The 24,791-nt window shown below is 39.9% G+C and overlaps 1 protein-coding gene across 4 annotated transcripts in view; it reads left to right on the top strand.

Moving 5' to 3' along the window:
• The window catches only part of LOC113540944 (EMAP like 4), an 86,600-nt gene extending 62,036 nt beyond the window's left edge, over positions 1 to 24,564 (top strand). For 3 of the 4 annotated variants that reach the window (XM_034301397.2, XM_034301384.2, XM_034301408.2), the window contains 18 exons: positions 69 to 101; positions 1,318 to 1,441; positions 3,007 to 3,156; positions 4,086 to 4,155; positions 4,491 to 4,601; positions 6,521 to 6,616; positions 6,935 to 7,069; positions 7,816 to 7,951; positions 8,936 to 9,084; positions 9,319 to 9,444; positions 10,210 to 10,341; positions 11,204 to 11,271; positions 11,411 to 11,499; positions 12,550 to 12,647; positions 15,960 to 16,047; positions 16,327 to 16,425; positions 17,172 to 17,302; positions 19,012 to 24,564. In XM_034301397.2, the coding sequence (XP_034157288.1) occupies positions 69 to 101; positions 1,318 to 1,441; positions 3,007 to 3,156; positions 4,086 to 4,155; positions 4,491 to 4,601; positions 6,521 to 6,616; positions 6,935 to 7,069; positions 7,816 to 7,951; positions 8,936 to 9,084; positions 9,319 to 9,444; positions 10,210 to 10,341; positions 11,204 to 11,271; positions 11,411 to 11,499; positions 12,550 to 12,647; positions 15,960 to 16,047; positions 16,327 to 16,425; positions 17,172 to 17,302; positions 19,012 to 19,431 (2,255 nt within the window). In that variant the 3' untranslated portion in view covers positions 19,432 to 24,564. The remainder of the gene's footprint in view (positions 1 to 68; positions 102 to 1,317; positions 1,442 to 3,006; positions 3,157 to 4,085; positions 4,156 to 4,490; positions 4,602 to 6,520; positions 6,617 to 6,934; positions 7,070 to 7,815; positions 7,952 to 8,935; positions 9,085 to 9,318; positions 9,445 to 10,209; positions 10,342 to 11,203; positions 11,272 to 11,410; positions 11,500 to 12,549; positions 12,648 to 15,959; positions 16,048 to 16,326; positions 16,426 to 17,171; positions 17,303 to 19,011) is intronic. The other variant, XM_034301391.2, reaches the window with a different exon arrangement.
• The last annotated feature ends 227 nt before the right edge of the window (positions 24,565 to 24,791 follow it).

Here is a 24,791-nt window from a genome sequence, read left to right as displayed (position 1 = left end):
CTGTTCTCTTCCTGGTGTGTAACGTCCCATGTTTGTTTTGTGAACTGTTATTTCTGTCTCATAACCAGCTAAAATGTCAACCCGTGAGAAAAACAGTCAAGGTAAGCTCTCCCATCCTGCAGGAAAGAAGCAGCCGTCAAAACGAGCATATTCTCACCGTCTCCTGCTTTTTGGCTGGGCTACATGCACCTGTCACTTACATTCCTTCCTAATTAAGAACGCTTTGTTGGCATGGCTGTTTATAACATGCAACTGAAATCATGATTAAACGCATAATAGCAGCCTTCTCTAATAACATGTTGATCTAGGTGAAAGATCAACAAACCTCTCTCTCGTTCTTTCTTTCTTTCTTTCTTTCTTCCTTTTTGTGATCTGTTTTCACCAAGGCATTTCATCATAACATACAATTTCTCTGTCTCTCCGTCTTTCTTTTAATGACTCAAGCGTAACTGTGTTTTCCTTCTAGACAGGGCTAATGAGAAAAGCCAGTATCTCATTTGTGTTTTTAAAATAGTTCATCTGGTCTAAAAGAGGCACTTTGATCCATTAGCTACTGAAATCTGATTAGTCAAGGGATGACGTATCACCGATTAATCTTGAGACAATGTCATTAAACTCCTCACACGGGGAATGTCTTTCTGGAATATTACTGCTAAACCACTCAAATGCATCATCACACTGGTATGCTTATAAATACCTTTAAGCAGAAGACATTAGTTTGGTGTGTCAAAGACATTTGGTCACTTTATAAAAAAATAAAAAAAAAGGTTTATTTTACAATTAAGGGAAACTGACTGTGCTGTTTTTTTAGTCTGGATGCACTGTTTCAGCCCAAGAAGAAGAAAACTGAGCAGAGCTAGATGGGAGAGAAGGGAAACAGGAATACTACAAAACACCCTCAAACTCTTAACAGGCTCACTCCTCCTCTTGACTCTGTCATTTCGTCTTTCTCTCCTCATGCTTCTGCCTTCTCCTCTTTAATCCCAGCCTAGTTTGGGCATCTAATGTGCTGCTTTTGGCCTTCTGCACGACAGTAAATTGTTCTTTTGATTTGCTTGGATTTTTAGAATGAATTAAGGGCATGTGAACTGAACAAACTTCCTCAGTGATAATTTAAACAGTTATCCATTTACGAGTCAGAAAAAAGTGAAGGTATTTAAAAGATATAGTTTTTATGCACATACATTCAGTGCGCTTGCGCATTTTTAAAAAAATGTTTTTTCCGGATTACATTGTGAAAGTGCACGGCTAAATCAAGGATAATTCCCTCACCTGTTTAAGGGATCGCTTGACCTCTCACTTGTGACCTTTCCACAGAGGGCGACTATATCAAAATGTTCATGCGAGGACGACCAATCACCATGTTCATCCCATCTGACATAGAGAACTACGATGACGTGCGAACTGAACTTCCCTCAGAGAGACTCAAACTGGAGTGGGTGTATCCTTTCCAGAACATTCTGCAGCACTGCTCTGCAGTGTCTCTGTTGAGACCTGGACTGACGTCATACGTCTCCCTGTTTCTTTAATAAGAAAGATAACAGAATGCATTGACATATATGTGTGCAGCCTAGAAGGATTGTCCTGGATTCAGCTTTGCTGGATATTTTAAGATGACCCGCAGCCAGTTACAGCATTTTGAAGGTTTTAAAACCTCCAGAAATGAAAAAAAGGGAAAATGCATATAAAGTTTCTAAGGATTTAAGGATTCCTTTATAGTTACATTGAAAGATGATTCATTCAAACTAGATCTCACATAGCGTACATGAAGAAAAGTCTCTATTATCCTGTTGAGCATGACATTTATTGATTTTGATTTGAATGACGAAGGTGTATGACATGGGCTGTGTCTGAGTAGGAGACGGCAAGTTATTTAATTGTACTATACAAAGATTAACCTTGTAATGCAACAGAAGCAAATTTTACTTTGTATCTAGCCATCATGGTATCTCAGTTATTTTTTCTTGAATGAATGAATGAATGAATGAATTGGATTGTTAAACTGGCTGCTGAATAGAGCGTGTTAAGATACTAGATAGATTGCGGGAAGATTTATTTTGCTACTGATTACAGCCTAAACAATTTTAAGCCGATAATTAACACATTGCTTTAGTAAAAATCTGTACATTTATTTAGTGGAATGGAAAAACCTGGTTGATATCACCATGACTGAACTCTGTCAAACAGTTTAAAAAAAAAAAAACTTGGTTTTTGTCCAAAATTGTTTTTTTTTTTCTTCCTATAACATAATTTGACCCCTCATTTTAAGAAAGCATAAATATATTTCAGCAAAACTAAATGACAGTGTCTAAAGATGTCTAAAAATGTCCCAATGTGATCAAGTTGTCGGATAGCTATGTGTTGTTGCGATAGGGACAATCAGTTAAGTCTGTAATCATATACCGGCTGTTAAAATGTCTGTGATGCTCCTGTGCTGTCACATCGTCATCAATCCAATCAAGACACTATGTCTTACACACACTGTACTGATGACTGCGGAGAAAGCATTGAAAAGTTTAAATGAAGTAATAAAAAGACATTGATAAGATAGAGTGAATCAGTTACTCTTTGAGCATCAGTGTTAGCATGAACAGAGATCATTCGAGGGAACAGTAAATGCCGAAAAGAGATATTTACCGCAATGACGGGACTAGAGCGACAGATTACTCAAAGTAATTACACATTGTAAAGCTGTAATTCGTTGATGGACTATAACTACTGTTTTTCCATTAGTAGATTAATTGGTGCATGTTATCGAAAGCTGGAATATAAACATATTACTTTACGATCGTGCAAAACATTTAAAATAGTGACATCTGACCAGTTTACCTAGACTGTCAATCACCTGACTAATAATAATGATTATTTATGTTCGTGTTGCTTTGTGGCACTACCTGCTGATCAGGTTTTCCACGCGACCTTTAAAACAACACTCCAGTTAAATGCACCAGCTAATGTGAACCATTTTTGTTTCGTGGTTTTCTCTTCCTTGACTCCTTATGACAGATATGGCTATAGGGGCCGAGACTGCAGGGCAAATGTTTATTTGTTGCCCACAGGAGAGATCGTCTACTTTATCGCCTCAGTGGTTGTACTTTTCAACTATGAAGAGCGGACACAGCGTCACTACTTAGGACACACTGACTGTGTGAAATGGTGAGATTGAGTTCACATTGAGTGATTCGCCCACACACACATTGACATCAGCCATAGCTGGCAAATGGAGTGGAACATAAAACACAAGTCGCCAGATTGCATTTGGTTTATAGCATTTGGTCCCGGATGTTCGCTGCCTATAATTTCTAGTTGAAATGTGCCGCTGAAAGATAAGCAGCTGAAGGTGGAAATGAGATGTAAATGTCTACAATGCGCGATGCTGTGAATGCGAGTTGTCCAGGAAATAGCTGCTGTGCTTTCTATAGACAGATATTAAACGCTTAGACTCCCTGTTTATATTTAGGCTTTTCTTTACTTTCGCAGGCTAACATAATTATACATCGTATTCATATCTAATTATATACATAAACCCGATTATGCCTTTTTGATGTTATTGCACTTATGTTAAGCAAAATCCTATTTCAGTTGGTGTTTAAATTTTAGAAATTGGAATTGTCTGTTTCTGGGAAAGAATGGATGATTAGTTTATCTGATATCTAACAGTTTCTGCATTGTGCTTTTTTGCATAGAACTTAAAAAAAACAAACATAGTTTAAATGGCATTTGTCACTCATTTGTGCAGAAGGGAGTTCTCTGTACAGTGATTAAATAGTGAAACTTATCAATATCATTAAAATAAGGAATCTCTATGATTCTAATGACCTGACCTTCACCTGATTTCTGACTGTTAATTATGCAGCAAAGATGATTAGGTACAAAATATACCTTGAAATCACGTTGACTCGCCAAACGCTACTCAACACAACTGACATAAATGATTTCATCCTCCTGGACAATTCCTGTGTGCGTTCTGATTACGTCATTCATGCCATCTGATTAGGAAATTTATTTTATTGAAGTCACTGTTTTTTTTTTTTTTTTTATTGTGGTTGTAAGTTAATATGTTCTGTCTTCTGTGTCTTGGCCAGTCTTGCTGTTCACCCGGATAAGATCCGCATTGCCACAGGACAGATCGCAGGAGTGGACAAGGACGGCAGGGTAAACCAAGCTGTGTTCTCCCTCTCACATTACAGTGTGTAACAATACATGCTTTGTTTTATACAGGTATCTTTCGCACTGTAGGTGTGAACTTAAGTGAACGGTTTCTCACATCACTTTGTGTTCAGTTGCTTGCTTTCAAAGGTAGAATAGGAGGGTTTACACTTACAGACCCAGAAAGCACCTCCATTAATCATACAGTAATTATAGCAAAGAAGTCTTGCGACTCCTCATAGCACCTGTGTATATTTCCTCTCACACTAAAAGCATACACTTCAAATTATGTCGTTCTTAACTGAAAATAAAATCTCTCTGTCTGTCTCGTTTTCTTTCAGCCGCTGCAGCCCCACGTGAGAGTTTGGGACTCTGTCACTCTGCAAACCCTGCAGATCGTTGGGTTGGGCACCTTTGAAAGAGGAGTGGGATCCCTTGCTTTTTCTAAAGCAGTGAGTCTTTAGTTATTGTTTATTTTCATTCATTCCTGACCTTTAACTGTCTGACATTTGATAATCCTGGTTCTCTGTTGCATGAGGCGTGTGTGTGTGTGTGTGTGTGTGTGTGTGTGTGTGTGTGTGTGTGTGTGTGTGTGTGAACCAGCCTGACAGGTCAGGCTGAGCTGGAGGCATGTAGAGGTGTCGAATACCACATAGACAGTCTAATCAGCCAGATATTAGTGTTCCTTTTTGAACACATCCTTGCTACTTTTTTTTTAAAGCTAGAACACACATAAACACGTCTTTCTTTAGAAAGAACTTCAGAAGGTCTTCTTGAGTTAAACATTATAAAACAGTTTAAACAGTTTCAGAATACTAATAATTTAATGCCTGTGTTTTATCCTGCCTTATACCACAGCGCTGTTAAATTCTCAAATCTGATTGGTCAGAAGGTGTTGATTCGTCTTCTTTTACAGCACAGTTCTGACAGGCTACAAGGCAAATCTGCGCGTATTATTACATTGCTGTATGGCAGATGCTCCAGACAAATGGATTTCAAAAACATGTGTAATGGTTGCTATATTAATTTTGAGAGAGGTAAAAAAAGAGTCTGGTGAGGGAACGACTGTTTACAGCTGCTGTAATGAAAGTGATAATAGGAACTAACTTGTTTCATGGATGTTCCACAACATTAAATGTAGCTGTCAGTGCCTAAAAGGTATGACGTGTCATTCTGTAGCCTGTTTGTTCAGGCCTTCTAGTGGTCTATAGTCTGACTATTGTCCAAAAATAGCTTTCGTGTATAGAAAATAGCAACTACATCAACAAAAGCTGCATATCATCTTTCAAAGTAATAAATTATTACTTCTGCATATGAAATTTGAGCTTTCTTTGTCTCGTTGTTGTGGAGCACTCAATGACTGAACAGACGTGTCGCCTCGGGACTTGTTTACAGCCTGCTTGTTTACAGAACTCCTGACGTAATGTGGCCAAGTATTTGGGGCATCACAAACCAAGTACATTTAGCATCAAAAAATCATGTTCCATCAAGGCAAATAACTAATGATTTTTGGGATGTTTTTTAACCATTTGATATCTTTAGGTATATCTACTTGTATGTTAATCTGTATTTAAGGTCATTTATGGTCATCAGTGTCTGCTTTTCTTAATCTCTAAAATAAAATGGTGAAGCATCTGGTGCCCATCTTCAACAGGCCGATTCAGATTTATCCCTCAAATGTTAGTATTTACTGTAAAGTTTTATGAGTTTGAGTTTGCTTAGTTTTTATTGGTGTTGTAACCCAAGATCTAGGGTTGGACAAGACCTAATCTGTAAAGGCAAAGCATTCCAAAGGCGACAGCCCATAACAGGAAATGAGCGATCACCCATAGTTTTAAGACATGTCCTTGGAACACTCAGCAGTAGACAGTGTGATGATCTTACAGACCTTGGAGTCTGATACTGGTGGAGAAAATCAGAGCTATGAAGCGGTGCAAGCCCATGAAGACCCTTATACAAACAATAAGACCTTAAACTGAACCCTATAAGAAACAGGTAACCAGTGCAAAGAAGCCAGAGCCAGTGAAACCCATTTTTCATGTATCTTATCATTATCATTTGTGTCATATTTCTTAGTTCCAGCCTCGCAGCTTCATTTTGCGGTGTCTGAAGATGAGACAGTGATACCTGAGATGCACCTAAATACAGTCTAGAGGAAATAAAAGCATGGATTACAATCTTGTCTCATTTACTTCAGACATTTTGACTCTTCTTTGACCTGTAAAACACTTAAAGACTAATCACTGATTAAAGTATTGATATGACTTGACATATGCTGATACATGGAATCAGTGTCTGAGTACTCTAATTACAGCTGGGTTTTGTGTGTGTGTGTGTGTGTGTGTGTGTGTGTGTGTGTGTGTGTGTTCAGGACTCAGGCATCCACCTCAGTGTGGTCGACGACTCCAATGAGCACATGCTGACGGTGTGGGACTGGCAGAAGAAGTCCAAAATTGCTGAGATTAAGGTATAATGGAGGAGTATTATATTGCATGTGCAGTCAGCATCCTGGAACTATTTCTCATCTTCCCCACCTCCCCGTCCCGCTAACTGCCTCTTTCCGAACATCGGTTTTGTTGTTCCAGTCTTTTGTCTCCTGTTTCCTCTTTATCCTGCTTCACTCTCATAGCTTCCTCATTTTGCTGTGGCCTCCTTCCTAACCAGCTCATTCGCAGCAATTAGCCTTTTCCTTTCTCTTATCCACTGCCCACACCCATTATGTCTTCAGCCCACTTTCTAGATGTAACTCTCTCTCTCTCTTTCTCTCTCTCTCTCTCTCTGTCAGACTACCAATGAGGTGGTATTAGCGGTTGAGTTCCACCCAACAGACGCAAACACCATCGTCACCTGTGGCAAGTCGCACATCTTTTTCTGGACGTGGAACGGCAACTCTCTGGCTCGCAAGCAGGGCATCTTTGGGGTGAGGACACACGTGAATGTAGATAAACGCATGCTGACTCATACTTCTGCAGTGATTCATGCACTAATAACGGAGGTTTTTTTTTTTTAGGAGTTTTTGAGAGATTGCACAAGTAAGGGCTTTCATATGATTCAGTGTTAACATGGGGCACAGATTGCAATACAAATGCAAATACACCCAATCCTTCACTGTGCAATTTGGCCAGACATGTAATAGAACAAGGTTTTCTGTCTTTTCTTGTGACTCTGAGCCATATACGTTTACGACAGAGAGAAGCTCACACTTTCCTCAGTTTTTGTTTTCTACATTCCACATTATGGTTTTTTTTGCCTTTAAAATTTACCTTTAATTTTTATCATGAAATCATTATCATTAGGGCCAATATATTTCAAATAGTGTTGTCAGAACAAATTTCTAAACTCTAATAATATGCCAAATTGGGCTAGTTTTGAAAGAACAAATATGAAATGTGCGTACAGCACTGTGAGCTTGTTTCCAACACAGTTTTTGAGCTGTAGTTGAGGTGAAAATATTGCTGAGATCTGGCACATAAGCTCTCTTGGCCATTCTAATGCACAGCTTATATTTTGTTAAATGCTGCTAAGAGTCTGAATGGATCACGCAAACACTGTCATTATTACCTTTCATTATTTTATAATGTTGGATGTTTTAAACCTTGAGACCTGATGTGTCTGGGTCGAAGAGCTCGCAATAAGTGTGTGTGTGTGTCTGTTTTTTTAATTTAGAAATATGAAAAGCCGAAGTTTGTGCAGTGTCTGGCCTTCCTCAATAACGGAGACATTCTGACCGGAGACTCAGGAGGTGTCCTGCTTATCTGGACCCGCAGCACAGTGGATCCACCACCAGGAAAAGGACTTAAAGGTATTGCCTTTTCTCTATCTGTGTCTCTCTGAGATGCTGTCTATTTCTCACTTTTACACACACCAAAGCTATTACCCAAGCATGTGATTGTGCGTGTGACTGTTTGGGTGTGTGTGCGTTTGCAGGTACTTGTCTTCCTGTAATGTGCTAATAGTTTTTGGAGGCATGCTGCAGAACTGGATCAGCAGACTTGCAGTGAGGCCTGCTGCCAGGATGTAAACATTAATCATGCCTTTATTTGCCCCCCTGCATTGGCAGATGTAGTGTTCTTTAACACAGTGCCCCCTGCAGGACGTGTGTGCTACCTGAACACATTTCCACAGAGCTGCGTATTAGTCATAACCCAAAATTTGCAGAAAAACAGGGCAATGGAAATCCCACTTAGCCCTGAACGAAAATAAAGTTATTTTTGGTTAGAGATATTCTGATTCTGTTTTTGGTAACGTTTGGTCATTAAAAAACATCAAGCAATTTATTATTCTGTAGAGATTTCGCATATGTGTTAGTGTTTAATTTTAGTATTTGAGTCTTAATGCTATGATGAACCGCTTGCAACTGGATTGGAATTTTTTTATGCAGGCTTCATTTGAGTGTGTGTGTGTGTGTGTGTGAGAGAGAGAGAGAGAGAGAGAGAGAACCTCACCAGTAACACTGAGAGCTAAAAGCAGTATCAGTGTCAGGCTGCACAAACCGCATTAGCCATGAGAAAAATGTGTGGTTCTTCCTTCCCAGAAATCGCAGAAGTCTAAGCAATCATCTGATTTCCTTTATGCTCTCAGCCTGTCTTTCAGACCCTTCAGACTGTGATCCTGTATTTCATCCAACTGTTTTTTTTATGTCTGCTACCAGTTACTGTTTATCGCTCGGTTTCTTCTTATGGTCCTGTCAGTGATTCTTAACTGAAATTAAACACACGCATCTAGCCAGCGGGATCAATGCAGTTGTTTACATTTTATTTCTGTTTTTCTCTCTCTCTCTCTGGAGCATTTCAGATCAGCCGTCAGATCAAGGCCCACGATGGCAGTGTGTTTACACTGTGTCAGCTGAGGAACGGCACTCTACTGACCGGAGGAGGTAAAGACCACAAGATCATCCTGTGGGACCACGACCTCAACCCAGAGAGGGACATTGAGGTGAGCCACTAAACAGACACACTGACACCATACACATTCTTACTCACAGGCAACACACAGGTGAAGATTGTTAGCATTGTTAGACCCACATGCTCAGCCTTTTCAGAAAAAAAAAACTCAAACACATGCTTTAAAAGCTCTGTATAAACATTTGTGGTTCTGTTATTTGTTAGTCTCCACTGAAATTTAATAAACACTGAAACACTGCTGATTTTGTTCTCTGTGCCTCTTCAGGTTCCAGATCAATATGGAACCATTCGAGCCGTTGCAGAGGGGAAGGGCGAGCAGTTCCTCGTGGGCACGTCACGCAACTTCATTCTAAGGGGCACTTTTAATGATGGCTTTCAGGTGGAGGTGCAGGTGAGGCATCACTGGCTTTTTCTCTCTTTTGTTTTGTTTCCACTCAGCCCAAAGGATTTTACATTTTTTAACAGAAAACTAAAAAAAAGTTAACATGAAAATTTAACAGAAATTTTCTTTTACATCAGTGCTTGTTCTCTGAATTGACATTTCAATGACATCCAAGCTCAAAACCTTTTTTGCAATATACATTATTGTTCAGGATTTAGTACATCAAATTTAGTTTCCATTCATTATTTAATTCACTTTCAAAATTTGGAAACTGAAGCTTTTTTTCTTCTTTTTGTCCCTTCTCTGCAGTCTCTTAATACAGTTTAAGATCCTAAAGAGATCATTGCTTACGCTGTGCATAAACAGCTGGCTCAGATATACAGGCTGAGAGTAGTGCAGGTCTGCTTCATCAGTAGGGACTAAAAGTGAAGATGCTTTGAGCAGCAATCCCTGAAGACTGATATGAATCAGAAGCTCATATCTGCCTCAGTGGCATTCAGTCTGTGATTTTCCACAGCGCTTTGGCCACGCTTTAACACAGATTTTTTTGCCAGCTATTTTGTACTAGTGTAAACAGACTGGAGAAAGAATTCCACACACTCTCTCAATGCTGGCCAGTTCTGCCTCTGCACCTCATATGGAAGGAGTTTGCTTTAGATGTTTTGCTTAAACTGCACACTGATTCATATTTTACACAAATTACACAAACTGACTTTTAACTGATTGAACTCACACACTCATATCTGCATTATCCCTCCCTCTCTTATCTCGTAGGGTCACACAGATGAGCTGTGGGGTCTGGCCTCTCACCCATTTAAAGCCCTCTTCCTCACCTGTGCGCAGGACAGGCAAGTGTGTCTGTGGAACTCAGTGGACCATTCTCTGGAATGGACCAGACTGCTGGACGTAAGAGCCCACATAGCTGCACACACACACACACACACACACACACACACACACACAGACTCACACATTCTCTGACACTATGTGAACAGAAGTTGAAAACTCTTTACTTGGACATGACTGTAATCATTAGATCAGACTCAAAATTAGGTCTAACTCAAATTCTGCTCGGGCCACATCAGCATGTTTGTGAGCCGTTGCAGGGCCATAATCTAAGGCTATTTATTTTTAACATATCTATTTTAACATCAATAAATGAACTTAGAATAGGATTTTTTAGAAAAAAGGCTAACAGGAACTACTCAACTGTATGCACTATTACGTGATAAGATTTATTATACTGATATGTAACAAAAAACATATATATATATACACTAAATGACCCAAGATTTGTGGATACCTGATCATCACACCCATATGTGCTTTTTGAATTCCAGATTTATTCCCCTCTTTCTCTGCTAAGAACATAAATGCCCTTAGTCTCCCATCTTCCTTGTCTTCGTGCTTCATAAACTTTTCTGTTTTCTACATATTTGTGGTCTCTGTACTGGATGATACATTTTTGGATTTGAAGTCAATCAGTGACTCACACTAAAAACACACGGAATCCTTTTTTTAGACACGGATCTGACTTGCACCAAAAGCAACAAATGTCAGATTTTACCCAGTGTTTCAGCACTGTGAGATGCAAGTCCATGCGTGTTGTAAATGGAAAATGTTTCAGGCCATTTGAGTATTATTTTTTTGAAAGTTCATGCGGGCCGAATGAATGACACAGGGGCGTGTTTGGCCCGTCGGCCTTGAGTTTGACATCGTTGATATAGATGATGACCGTAATGATGGTGATTTGTATAATCTCTGGCAGGAGCATGGTCACTGCGCAGACTTCCACCCTAGCGGTGCTGTGGTTGCCATTGGCACTCATTCAGGGAAGTAAGTCAACATTTGCTTCTCATTTGCAGCTTCTGCTACTTCTACATTTTGTGCTTGTGTTTATTCTTTTCCACTGAGCCGCTCATTGCCCCTGTGTGTGCGTGTGTGTGTGTGTGTGTGTGTGCGCACGTGTGTATAGGTGGTACGTTCTGGATGCTGAGACTAGGGACCTGGTGGCCATCCACACAGACGGCAATGAGCAGCTGTCAGTGATGCGCTACACTGTGGGTGAGTGACTGTAATGTGTGTGAGACTGTATACACACTCGGGCTGTCAGAATTCAGTTCACTGTTTGAATGCAGTCAGATGTTTTTAAATCTTTTGTTCTAGGTTTAATTGTCTAAAGAAAGTTTATGGAAATTTCCTAAACGAATGAGCCCAGTCACTGCATTTAGAAAATGGACTCTTAATAAATGCATGCCATTTATTGCATGCTTTATCACTTCTTTAAAGTTGTGTATCAATTTTCTAATCTAAGTACTGAACTATTTCCGACAGACCCTTCTTTTCTGTGGCTGAATCTCAAATGGTGTTCACTTGGACCTATAGAACACTACCCTGTGCAGTGAGAATGTACAGTGACTAGTGAACAAAAGGCCATTTGGGATTCAGTCTAACAGTGTATTGGAGGAAACATAGAAATATGATGTGTAAGTCATATCAGCAGCTAGAAAAATAAAAATGAATATGAAACAAATGTTTGTTAGTTTTAAGGAATTTGATTAGTAAAGCAGTAATTTGATTAGTAAAGCAGCTTGGCATGATTTATGTGCAGTATAAGGGTGTGTTGTTATAGGAAAATAAATCAACAGACAAGACAAGGTAGTGTGATAAGAGGAAAAAAATAAATTACCAAGCCGCAAAGTCCTGCGTCCTGGGGATTTTCCCATGTTGTGTCAGAAAACCTAGTTACAGCTCCTTCCAAACTGCTAAATAAACATCTCACAGAAGACTTCACTATAACAACAATTACACACATTTTCTTTCGGGTTATGTGAAGCACCACCATAGAGGTTTATGTGTTAGTGGTTATTACACGAGGCATGCTATTACAGAAAATGAATCAACACCTTCTGACCAATTAGAATTGAGAATTCAGCTGACCACTAATATAAAAAATTGCGGTACTGCGTTGTGTTCTGTATGTAGAAGTATAAACTGCTAGGCTTACTTTTTAATAATTTTATAATAATTAATATGTACAAAATGTAAACCCTTTTGCCCACCGTGGAAACCAAAAGCTCTTCTATCATCTTACCTTCTTTCTCTTTTTTTCAGATGGTACACTGCTGGCAGTGGGATCACACGATAACTTCATTTACCTCTACACAGTGTCGGATAACGGACGCAAGTACAGCAGATACGGGAAATGCTCTGTGAGTCTCTTGCTAATGCGTATGCATCTCTGTGTCTTTCTCAACCCTTAAAGAGAAGCAGTAAGATGACTGTCATAATTCAGAAGCTCTGTGTAACTCAGCCAAACCCTATGGTGTGTGTGTGTGTGTATGGTTTTATGTGCCTTTATGTGGACATTTTCCCTCACTTGGGGACTTCAGCTTTACCGAAGTCAGCTGCCTGTAAGTGTATTTCTCCCTTAGGTGTTGTAACATCTGACATCTTAATGTGAGGGGATGTATGTGAGTGCGTGTGCACGAGAGAAGGAGTGAGAGACAGTCAGAGTCAGTGCAGATTATTGCACTTGTAAAGGACTGATTGAAATAAATGTTAGTGTCTCATGCGATGAAGAAGTACAGCAGTGGTGTTGCTTTCGGTGTCAGAAAGTCGTATATGTAGGCTGTACTACAGCAGAATGTTATTAGTAGCTTTGGAAAGGTCAGTAGAGGCTTGGTTGAGGTGAGTGTTTATGGAGCGTGGTACTAGATCAGCTATGACCTGCTTCACATCTCTCTGGGCTGGAACTCGCCGGAACGTTATGAATCCCACCTCTGTTTGACCTATTTTTCTTGCTGTTTCTGCCAGCTTTTTCTCTCTCATAGCTCACCCTTTCACTTAATGTACCTCTGTAATTTCTCAGGCAGAGAAATTAAGGAGACAGGCAGCTCAAATCAAATTTTACGATATACAATCTGAGCAGAAAAGATTTTCTACAGCCCACACACCACACTTTTTCCAACTGGAATCAAACCTTATGTAGTTTCAAGTCTGAAATTTCTGGACATGCAGCGCAATATGACCAGCAAAAAAAATATCGTGTTTTTTTTTTTTTTTTTTCTCCAAACCATCAGTTGAAACCTGAATAAGATTTATTTCAGATCACCAGAGTAATCACTGTTAGGTGTCTGACCTCTATGTATTGGTTGATACCCAATATTATCTATTAACAGTTAGTATTAAATAACATTTTTTTAAGCCTCTAAACAGGGTCAAGGTCACAGAAATACTTTTTCTTTAATAGCTTCTTTCATGTCTGAAGTATAATTTAAGGTTATCCGATGCATACAGATTAGTAATTAAACTAGAATTGTTGGTTTCATTGTAGAAGAGTTGTAATGTTTTATTTATTTATTTATTTAACGTAAAGCCTGTTTAAAAGGTGTTGTGGCCAGGACAGATTTCAAAGACCAACATCACATGCATTCACAGTATGTAGAGAATCCACGTCTGTGGATAGAACTGGAATATGTAAGCTGATCCAGTATCAGGCCTGCGTTGGTCCGATATGGATGCTCTGTATCAGCAATGGTGTAATGGTGCTTTATTTAATCCGCACTACTGAGGCAGGTTACTGGCCTGAAATGCAGCTTATGGTTATTTGCAAATGGTCATGTCCTTGTGTGTGTCTGGTAGTCTGTATGTGGATGCTGTGCTGATGTTGAATGAGAGCATGCAGATGTGTTTAAGCAGTGACAGAGAGTCCAGCAAAACAGCAAGCTCGCACGAGACAGAGAGGAACACGAGCCATAGTGGAGGAAAGAGAGACATTGTGGCGAGGTCAGCTTTATTCACACCAGAGGCTGTATACACACATCAAGCTAGTTCAGTATACAAATGGAGGGGTCTGCACAGCTGCACAACAGCTGCATAATAAAACAGTGTCTGGCAGTGTGGGGCAGGGGCTGAGGAAGGCGTGGATATGTGTGTGGATGAGAGCCAGGCAGAGGAAGACGAAGTGTTGACGTTGGAGTTTCCCAGCAGGCCGATGTTGGTGACGTGGGCTAGTCTATGGATGGAGCGCTACTTGCTTTTTTTTTTTTCCCCCACTGATACAGCTTCATATATGAGTGTACTCCGGCAGCTTTTGCGCCAGGCTTGGAAAAATGTTCTGTGTGTGTGTGCGTGAATATTTGCACGTGAGAAAATGGGAAGGAAAACTATCCAGGTGTATCAAAGAGTATGGAAAAGAACAAGTCTAGGTTCTCTCCCTGTACTGGGAGTGTGTGTTTCTGGGATGAGAGTCTGTCTGTCTGTCTGTCTGTCTGTCTGTCAGGAGTCAAAAATTTCTAATATTTAGCAGCCTAAAAAAATTGGTGTCTAAATTTACTAGTTATGAAATTAGATAAGCCTTCTCCAGTTCAAGAAGCAAAAGTTTCGGCACCCTGTACTACACAGGCAACTGTGTACTTTGTTACACATTGCATTTGCCAGTTTGGTCCAACAGGAATGAAGGCACAGTTGAGCCTCACATGTTCACTTGGAGCATGTAGACTGAATAGAATCACAGAAGTGTTATGTAGAGAAAGAATCGCTGCTGTTGATCCTTAAGAGTGTTGTGTCCTAAACATATCAGTATGTGTGTTGTAGGCAAATGAGTATTATTTAAAAATAAAACAATAGAATAATTATGCTCAAAATGACCATTCCTACTGTCTTTTTCTATTTGTCCCTCTCTCTTACTCTCTCTCTCTGATCGTATTCTTATTTTTAACCACCTGTAGCTTTGCGTTATCACAATACCAAAATTTCGACTTTCATCCAGACACCGTCCATCTTTAATTATCTCAGTTACCTGCATTGAAAAGTTTCAGTGGTAGAAAAAAACTTCAGAGATTTAACAGTGGGAAAACAGTCCTTAATACATAATAACAGCAAATAGGAACATAATTATGTATAGCATAACTTTCTGACTTTCTGTTTAATTGAAATTACTTTTAATGAACAAGTGTGCAGAAGAATGCAGAGAATTTTGATGACACTTATTAAACAAGAAAGCAGCTAATAGCATGAATACACAAATTTTTTTTAGGGATTATCCAATATATAAAAATGTTAGCTAATTGATTGTTCTGCTGCTTTGCTTTAATAGTGCAATTAATACTTGTCCCAAGAGCAATTACATTAAATATTGTTCATTTAAACTGACTGTGCTTAGAGAATCAGAATTCATCTCTCTGCACAGTGTGTGTTATTGGCTGTGTGGTGTGTTTGCAGGCCCTAGAGAATAACTGACGCTGACTCTGATTGGTCAGTGGGTTTCTGTATGTGTTGTATGCAGCTTATCAGCTTCTTCTGCCAAATTGTCTTGAGGAAGCAGGAAGGAGAGGAAATTGACTTTAAATGCAGATGAACAGCAACTGATAACCTGAATTAACATTTTGTTTTAGATATATTCACACAATAAGTCACTTAGTTCTGTTGCCATTGGGTCAGGGACAGATATGTTTGCATTGTTTCTCACGAACTGATTTTTTCTCCTCCTTTTTTTTTTTTTTTTTTTTTTCCCTCTTCAGGGACATTCCAGCTACATTACGCATCTTGACTGGTCCCCCGACAACAAGTTCATTATGTCCAACTCAGGAGACTATGAAATTCTCTACTGTAAGTGTTCAGCCACAGGAACACACACATACACACACACACACATACCATGAACAGTAAGAGAGATAAGTCTGTCACACAAACCAGATCAAACACATTTTATTTGATGCATGTGAAATTACCGTTGTGAAATTACTCAACAGTTTAAGGTATTGCACCCTTAAGTGCAATAAAATTCTCTCTCTCTCTCTCTCTCTCTCTCTCTCTCTAAAACACATGCACACCACACACTTTCTCTCTCTCTCTCCCTCATTCTCTCAATCTTGCTTTTTCCTATAGGGGACATTCCAAATGGCTGTAAGCTGATTCGTAACCGCTCTGATTGTAAGGATATCGACTGGGCCACGTACACGTGTGTGCTGGGATTCCATGTCTTCGGTCAGTATGATGAGTTTGTGCACTGTGATTTTTGGAGTTCTACCGATTGACTTATATTTATGTTTAGGACTGGTTTCTTAATTGCATGTGTTTTGCTCTGTGTTTAGAGCTGTTTATAGTGTGTTACTCTGCTTACTATGCAGTGGTTTTCACTCCACAATTGTCTCTTCTTGTTAGTTTCTTTTTTTATTGTGACTCTTATTCTTCATTCGTTTGTATCTCATTTAACCTCACCAAGTTTTACAAACCTGCTTCGTGTCTAGCCATGTTGATCTGGTGACTAGTTCAGCAATAACCGAAGCAGGGACACACACATACACACACCTCCACGTATTTGAGCTCGTTGGAAAAACAGTTTGGTGGTGATTTGCGCATTCTACTTCAGCCAGCCAGAGGGAGCGACACTCTCACTGATAACATCTTCCAGATTTCCACCACTGAGCTTCAGTGTGTGTGACCTGATTCAGATAGAGGTCCTAATCGAGATAGCACTGTCTATAGGTCCTCCTATTAGCTTGAATAACTAGACTCTAGAGTACGTGACGCTTGTTATTCAAGCTAATAGAAGAACCCCTGTCTATCAGTGTACATGCATGATTGTTTAAGAGCATGGTGTCTACCTGAGTGTGTATGAGTGTCTGTGTGTGTCTGTCCTTCAAGTATTAGATGTCTACCCTCATGTGGTAAACAATGATAAACTCTGACTTTGTGGATGTCTTTGGTGTTTTGTGTTTGTTGTGGAACAGGAGTGTGGCCGGAGGGTTCAGATGGAACAGATATCAACGCTCTGGTCAGATCTCACAACAGGAAAGTCATCGCTCTGGCTGATGATTTCTGCAAAGTGCATCTGTTCCAGTACCCCTGCTCCAGACCTAAGGTCAGTGCCAACATCCTAACAGAGCCAGCACAGATACTGCAAGAGATATATGTCTCACCATAATCACATATTCACTATCATTAACTTAAAATTGCCTTTACTAGATAGGTTCCCAAACCAAGCAGTCGTGTTGTAGAACAGGATGTCTTCAGCATTGTATTACAGTATACGCCCACTTTATGACATCCCCTTCTCAGTCTAAACTCACCCAGTTTTCTTATGAGCTGTAGCTGCTCTAAATATCTTTCATATGTAAAAGCACAGTTCTCAATACTTAAGACATCATCTAAAGATAACTACTGATTATTTAAACAGTCTTATCTTTATTCATTGCAGCCATCACCTCATTTACAATAATCCTTCTATTTATAACAAACACTTGCATCCACCACAGTGTGTCAGAAACCAATGCCATATTTTATACATTTATTTATGATTCATATGAAATCAGAATGTTTCCAAAAGTCCAATTTCTATTGTTTTTTTCCCCTCCCAAATTTGTGATGACGTTTATTTAACGGGATTAGGATTTCTATCCTGGTGGAGATTAGGTTGAAACCATGACAGGTTGATATGTTACCAACCTTAGGTTGATTATTTTCCAATAACACCATGTCCTGAAGTTGATCTTCATATATATATATATCACTTCCCTTTTGGCAGCTATAATCAGTCATTCCCTTGTCAGGCTCTCCTTTTTTTCTCTATCTTGAAGTTAATAAAAAATACAGCATGTAAAGTTACTGAGAAACCAGAATACACAAAGTCCTCTGCCCTTAAAACTTACAGACGGTTACAAAGTACTGATGCCTGCAACTCCTTCTGTAAATGTTAAATAAATGTCTCCAGGTTTCACAATTTAATAATTATATGCTCTTCTTTGTTAAATAACGTTTTTCTTCTGTTTATTATTAGGCTTAAGTTATGTGGCATGTCCGCCATACAAGTTCCTGTGAACTAGCCGTTTTTATAGAAATGATAACTTATTAAAATTAGCACATTACTATAAATCTGTGATCTGAGTTACAGCCAGCACTATTGCCAGAGCTGTGCTGTTATAGAAGATTAATCATCACCTTCTGACCAGTCACATTAGAGAATTCAACAGAGCTGTTGTACAAGCAGAACTGATGATACAGCACAGAACATACACTCACCATCCACTTTATTAGGAACACCTGTACACCTGCTCATTTATGCAATTATTCAGTCAGCCAGTCATCATGTGGCAGCAGCGTAAATATGTAAAATCACACAGATGTAGATCAAGAGCTTCAGGTAATATTCACATCAAACATCAGAACGGGGAAAATGTAATTTCGGGGACAACCATAACAGGAATCTGAGGCTACAGTAGGCACATGCTCACCGAAACAGTTGAAACAGACGATGGTTTTCCATCAGTCTTTAACTGTCCAGGTTTGGTGAGCATGTTCCCAGTCTAGCCTCAGATTCGCGTGTAACAGGGATAGATTGCTGTATAATGTCTTCTGTATCATTCTGTGTAATCTGTAGAGATCTGTTGTGTGCAAAAATGTAAAGAGATCAGCAGTTTCCGAAATATTCAAACCAGCCACTCCGATACCAATATTGCACTCTTACCATCTGATTAGCTGATTGGATAATCGCATGAATGAGCAGGTGTATAGGTATTCCTAATAAAGTGGACAGTGAACAGTTTTGTTCATTTCATTTTATTTTGTTCACAGGCCCCAAGTCATAAGTACAGTGCCCACAGCAGTCACGTGACCAACGTTAGCTTCATGCACAACGACAGACACCTGGTGTCGACAGGCGGCAAGGACACCAGCATCATGCAGTGGCGCTGCCTGGGCATGAGTGATCCCCCACACAACTCAAGCACACGAGTCCAGGCCCCCGTGGCTACTGTCCCCACCTCTCTGCCTATCACCAGAATGGAACCGGATGCCAATACGCCACCCCCTACACCCACTGAGCCGCTGGACGCCACTCCTAATGGACAGCAAGAAGACCATGAAACTCCGCCTCCCCCGGATGAACCCACACCCACTTCTGATAGCACCGTGAGCCCAAAGGACAGTCTGGAGCCAAGTGATGACACGGCCACGCCCAGCGATGAGGGCACACCCTTCACTCCACCCTCTTAAAACCGGTGGCCGAGGTGATTAGCCCTCGTCTCCATCTGAGTGCTCCACCCACAGGCACTAGGCTTGCCGTATAGGTTGATAGGGCATGCACAGGGGCTCCTTAAAATTTTAATCTTTTCAGGTTCTTTCTATGTTTCTTTCAACGTGTGTTTGTATGTCGTTAGTCCGAGAGGGAGAAGAGAGGCAAAAAATGAATGAAGTATCGCTGTTGTGTTGCCCAGGAGGAATCATGCTTCGAGTACATAGATAAAAGCTGTTGGAAATATGGAAACGGACACTAGCATGCCTGGATACACTGATACACACAAACACTACAGCAAACATGAGGTTTACTCCAACACACATACACAAACACATGGGGGCACATACCAAAAAAACATATTAATGACAAGGATGTAGTAGATCATTGGATGGAACTTAACATAGAATAAAATATCAGCCAGTATAAATGCAAAAATATAACTGAAATTAGTGAAATGAAATATAGGCTTATGTTAAGACTTTTTAAACTAATCATTTACTTTGTTTTGTGAATAATGAGGAGTTTCAAAACCTTTTTTGTGAAATGCCTGCATAGCATCTTTACCTGAGCCAAGAATATTTTGAAAATGCCAGGCAGGTAACACTGACGCATTGAATGGACTCACTGAGCTCATTGGCTTCTTCTGCGCAAGTTAGCATCATTGTGGACAAATTTTAAGCATGGCATGAAGCTAATAATAATAAATGTTCATGATCGACTAGGTATATTATCAGCATATTATCACACACAGACACACACATACACACACATACACACTCACACAGTTTTTCTGAGGCTGCAGTTTGTTCAAAGCCATTTTCTTCTGGACATTTTCTCCTGTGTCTCTGAAGCTCTGCCCAGCACAGCATATGCAGATCAGATCAGCAGGCTGTCTGAATGTCTTCAGCATGGATCATCATGCAAACATCAGTTTTTCCTCCAACAGACTTAATCTAAACTTCTCATATTCAAACGGCGCAGTTTTAGCCTGTATTCTAAATGCTGTTCTCTTTCCATTCAAGTTGCTTTAGATTCATTTTCAGACTGTTTTTTTTTTCATTCTGTTCATTGGACTGATTTTTTTTATCTTGAGAGTAGATTAAATGAGTCTTAAATGTGTGTGATTGTGTGTATATGAGATCACGTGCAGATGAATGAGCTGACGGTTTTGTTTTGTTTTTTTTTTTGCATCTTTCATTCCACAAGAAGGTGTTTGTGCACCTTCCTTTCCTCCCTCCCACAGGAACTCAGGATCACTCATTTAGGTCACCTTCCTAGTCAGAGTGTGGGAGAGAGCTCTGTCCTTGTTCTCCTTTCTCTTTCTCAGAGTGTTTTTCACCACTTCAGTAATGCATTGTGACAAAGATACTGGGCTAAAGGATATAATATTAAACAATGTTTTATGTATTTTAAACATGAACTGCAACTCAGAAGAGCCTCTGCCAGTCTGCAGTAACACTGTGGCTCTTCACTCTCACTGTTTTTTGTTCCCAGTTATACAGAGATGTGCTATTTACAAATTCTAAAGAGTGATGCACCAAATCCTAACAAGATGCCTCCAACTTTCTGAAGATCAGCCTGTGATCTTAACTCTAGACCTGTTTTCAGCATGCACTCATCACCTTCCCTTTGTTATTTATTTAGACCGTACAATATGCTAAGGTGCTTCAGCTATATCGTGTTTGCTGTCCAGCCTGTTTTCAAAAAAAAAAATGAAAATAAAAAATCACTGCTCAGTCCGGCTTACTCTTATAACCTCCTGCTTATTATTATAAACTTCTGCCCACTTCTGCTCACTCCTTCTCACTCTCATAACCTCCTGCACACTCTTATAACCCCTTCTCACTCCTGCTCACTCCTTCTCACTCTCATAACCTCCTGCACACTCTTATAACCCCTTCTCACTCCTGCTCACTCCTTCTCACTCTCATAACCTCCTGCACACTCTTATAACCCCTTCTCACTCCTGCTCACTCCTTCTCACTCTCATAACCTCCTGCACACTCTTATAACCCCTTCTCACTTCTGCTCACTCCTTCTCACTCTCATAGCCTCCTGCTCACTCTCATAGCCTTCTGCACACTCTTATAACCCCTTCTCACTCCTGCTCACTCGCATAACCTCCTGCTCACTCGCATAACCTCCTGCTCACTCTCATAACCTCCTGCACACTCTTATAACCTCCTCACTCTTATAACCTCCTGCTCACTCCTGCTCACTCTTATAACCTCCTGCTCACTCCTGCTCACTCTTATAACCTCCTGCTCACTCCTGCTCACTCTTATAACCTCCTGCACACTCTTACAACCCCCTGCTCACTCCTGCTCACTCTTATAACCTCCTGCTCACTCCTGCACACACTTATAACCTCCTGCACACTCTTACAACCCCCTGCTCACTCCTGCTCACTCTTATAACCTCCTGCTCACTCCTGCACACACTTATAACCTCCTGCACACTCTTACAACCCCCTGCTCACTCCTGCTCACTGTTATAACCTCCTGCTCACTCCTGCTCACACTTATAACCTCCTGCACACTCTTACAACCCCCTGCTCACTACTGCTCACTCATATAACCTCCTGCTCACTCTTATGGCCTCCTGCTCACTGTTGTAGCCTCCTACTTTCTCCTACTCCTTATTATAACCTTCTGCCCACTTCTGCTCTGTTATAATCTCCTGCTCACTGTTATAACCTCTGATTCAGTCCTCTTCACTGTTATAACCGCTTACTCGCTCCTGCTCACTCTTATAACCTCCTGCTTACTGTTATACCCACGTACTCACTCCTGGTCACTCTTATAAACCTCATGCTCATTATTATAACCTTCTGCCCACTTCTGCTCCCTGTTATAACATCTTGTTCAGTTACAACATCCTACTCATTCCTGCTTCTTGTTAGAACTTCTTGCCCACTTCAGCTCTATATTATAACATTCTGCTCACTGTAATAGCCTTGTACTCATGGCTGCTTCCTGTTATAATCTCCTGCTTACTGTTGTAACCTCCTACTGACTCCTGCTCACTGGTATACCCTGCATTATGTATGATGCACTAATGTGAAAGGAAGATGATAAGTGATTGTTGAAAAACGGATTGAAATGCAGGCCTAAACCTTTTCACAATACAATACAGGGTCTAGAATTTTCAAAAAATAAATAAAAAAGCAGCCTGGTCTCAGACATGTTGCTGGCGACATCTTCTGTACACTTGCAGCATTGCAAGGTATTGAAAGGGATGGATGAAAGTTTTAGTATTGAAATGTATGGATGAGTATGTATAAAGGCATGAGGTCTGGTGGTAATGCATGATTTCTCGTTAAACTGTAAGAATTGTGAAGGCATTAGGGAGTATTAAGAAGCATGGATCAAATACATGTGCAGAGTCATGGGGGTTTTATAAAGATTTTGGTATGTGAATGATGAACTTATGCTGTGTTTTTATGTTTTTTTTTTTTTTTTTTTTACATGGAAGCATTCAGTATATAAAGTTCTGAGTGTATTTGATACTGGTCTAGTTGTAGGTGCCTGCATGTTCAAGAAAGCCATTTTGGCATTAGAAGTGTTTAATAGATGGAATGTAATGATGATATATGCCTACCAAGTTGTGCAGTGTGGTGTATCGCTGCAGCAGCGCTGTTACTACAGCCTCTCATCTCCAGCTGGTCTGCAGTTTTTCTAACCCTCTGGTTTATAAGGCTTTTTGGGAGTGCTACCATTTTTTTTAAAAAATGATAGTTTTGGTGTTTTCAGAGAATGCCTCTTTTTGATTTCTGTAGACAGATTTGAATTTGCTTTTGCTGTAATACTTAGCTTTAGTGCAAAATGGCACAGTTCCTTTGCTCAGGGTCAGACCTGGTCACCTTCCTCTCCTACTTCTGCCTCTGTGTTGATCACCTTCTTAAAATTACAGCAGATTTCCACACACAACATGCCCTTGGTCTTTGTGACCGGGCGAGCTTCAGGCTAAGTTCAGGGATTTCACAGGCTGCCATTTCCAGATACCATTTGTACATTCACATGTGGATACTATGTGTATATAATAGTTCCTCTGTATGTATATAACTCTGTGGGAATGCATCCTGTACAATAACTTGGCCATGTTCATCAAGGAAAGCCTTTTGGACAGTTCTGCAATCACTGATGCTGCAGAACCACACTGAAAACCTAGCGGATAAGAAATCAGGACAAGATCTTAAATCTCCAGTTAGATAGCAGCTTGTATGTAAAGGGGATGTTCTTCTTGGACATTCTGATTTACTTGGAAATTCTTTGGATACATTTTGCCTCTAGGACCCTTACTTGTGAAACTGACTTAACATTTTTTGCATCCAGTGAAGGTGACATTCAGAACACTGTTACCTGACATTGGTGTGTAAATAAGGGGCTTCATTAGGAATGTTTCTTGAATGTCACGAGTGGCCTTGCTATGTGTCTTCTTTGGGTGAGTGTGGAATATGATATTGGTAAATATATTGTATTTTTTTGGTTTTTGAAGAGGTGTTTTGTTTGATAACAGCTGGTGTGATATCCAGAAGTGCTTTTTATATAATTGAAATGGCACTGTGGATAAATGCATAGACGTTTATTGGGCAGGCCGGATCCATGTCTGACATTCAGTAATCAGACTAATCTTTTTTTTTTCAATGGTCTGTGTTTCTGAAGTGTTTCTACAGACATTTACAGTCTCCGTTCCTGCATGAAATGGCCTTGTATAAAAAAAAAAAAATGAGGGAGAGGAAGAAGGAAAGAGTGAGACAATGCAAAACTGGAGTGGAAAATTAAAACTCTTCTGGAATGGTCTGGATCTCTAGCTAGTGGCCCTTTCCACACTAGGAACCCTGGAATCAGATTCCAAGAATGCTTTCCCAATTGCCAGTTTGCATGATCAGATCTGCATTGGATAAGTGGGTGGGAAAGGAGCCGGTTTTCATATAAAAGCTTTGTGACAAATGATGAAGTTGGTTGCAGCAATGATAATGAAAATTATGTCAACAAATATGAACCTTTTTTCTTGTAACAGTGTTTGAGCCAATATGTCTTTCATGCATTCCTGTCATTGGGCAGAAAAATACTAAAGATTTTAGAAAATAAACATTCATTTTAAAATGATATGGTTATGTGTTTCTTCTTTTGATCAAACTCTTCATTTAAAATTTAGAGGGTGCTTCAGCTACCTCTCTAGGAGAACCCTTGAATTATAAAAATTTAAATAAATAAAGTCAGGTCAATAAGTACAATAAGTATTTGGACAGTGACAAATTTTTGTAATTTTGCCTCTGTACACCACCACAATGGATTTGAAATGAAGCATTTGAACATTTTGGGTCATTATCCAT

Source organism: Pangasianodon hypophthalmus, chromosome 3, assembly GCF_027358585.1.
Source record: "Pangasianodon hypophthalmus isolate fPanHyp1 chromosome 3, fPanHyp1.pri, whole genome shotgun sequence".
Taxonomy (NCBI): domain Eukaryota; kingdom Metazoa; phylum Chordata; class Actinopteri; order Siluriformes; family Pangasiidae; genus Pangasianodon; species Pangasianodon hypophthalmus.
This window is presented reverse-complemented; position numbering and strand designations above follow the sequence as displayed.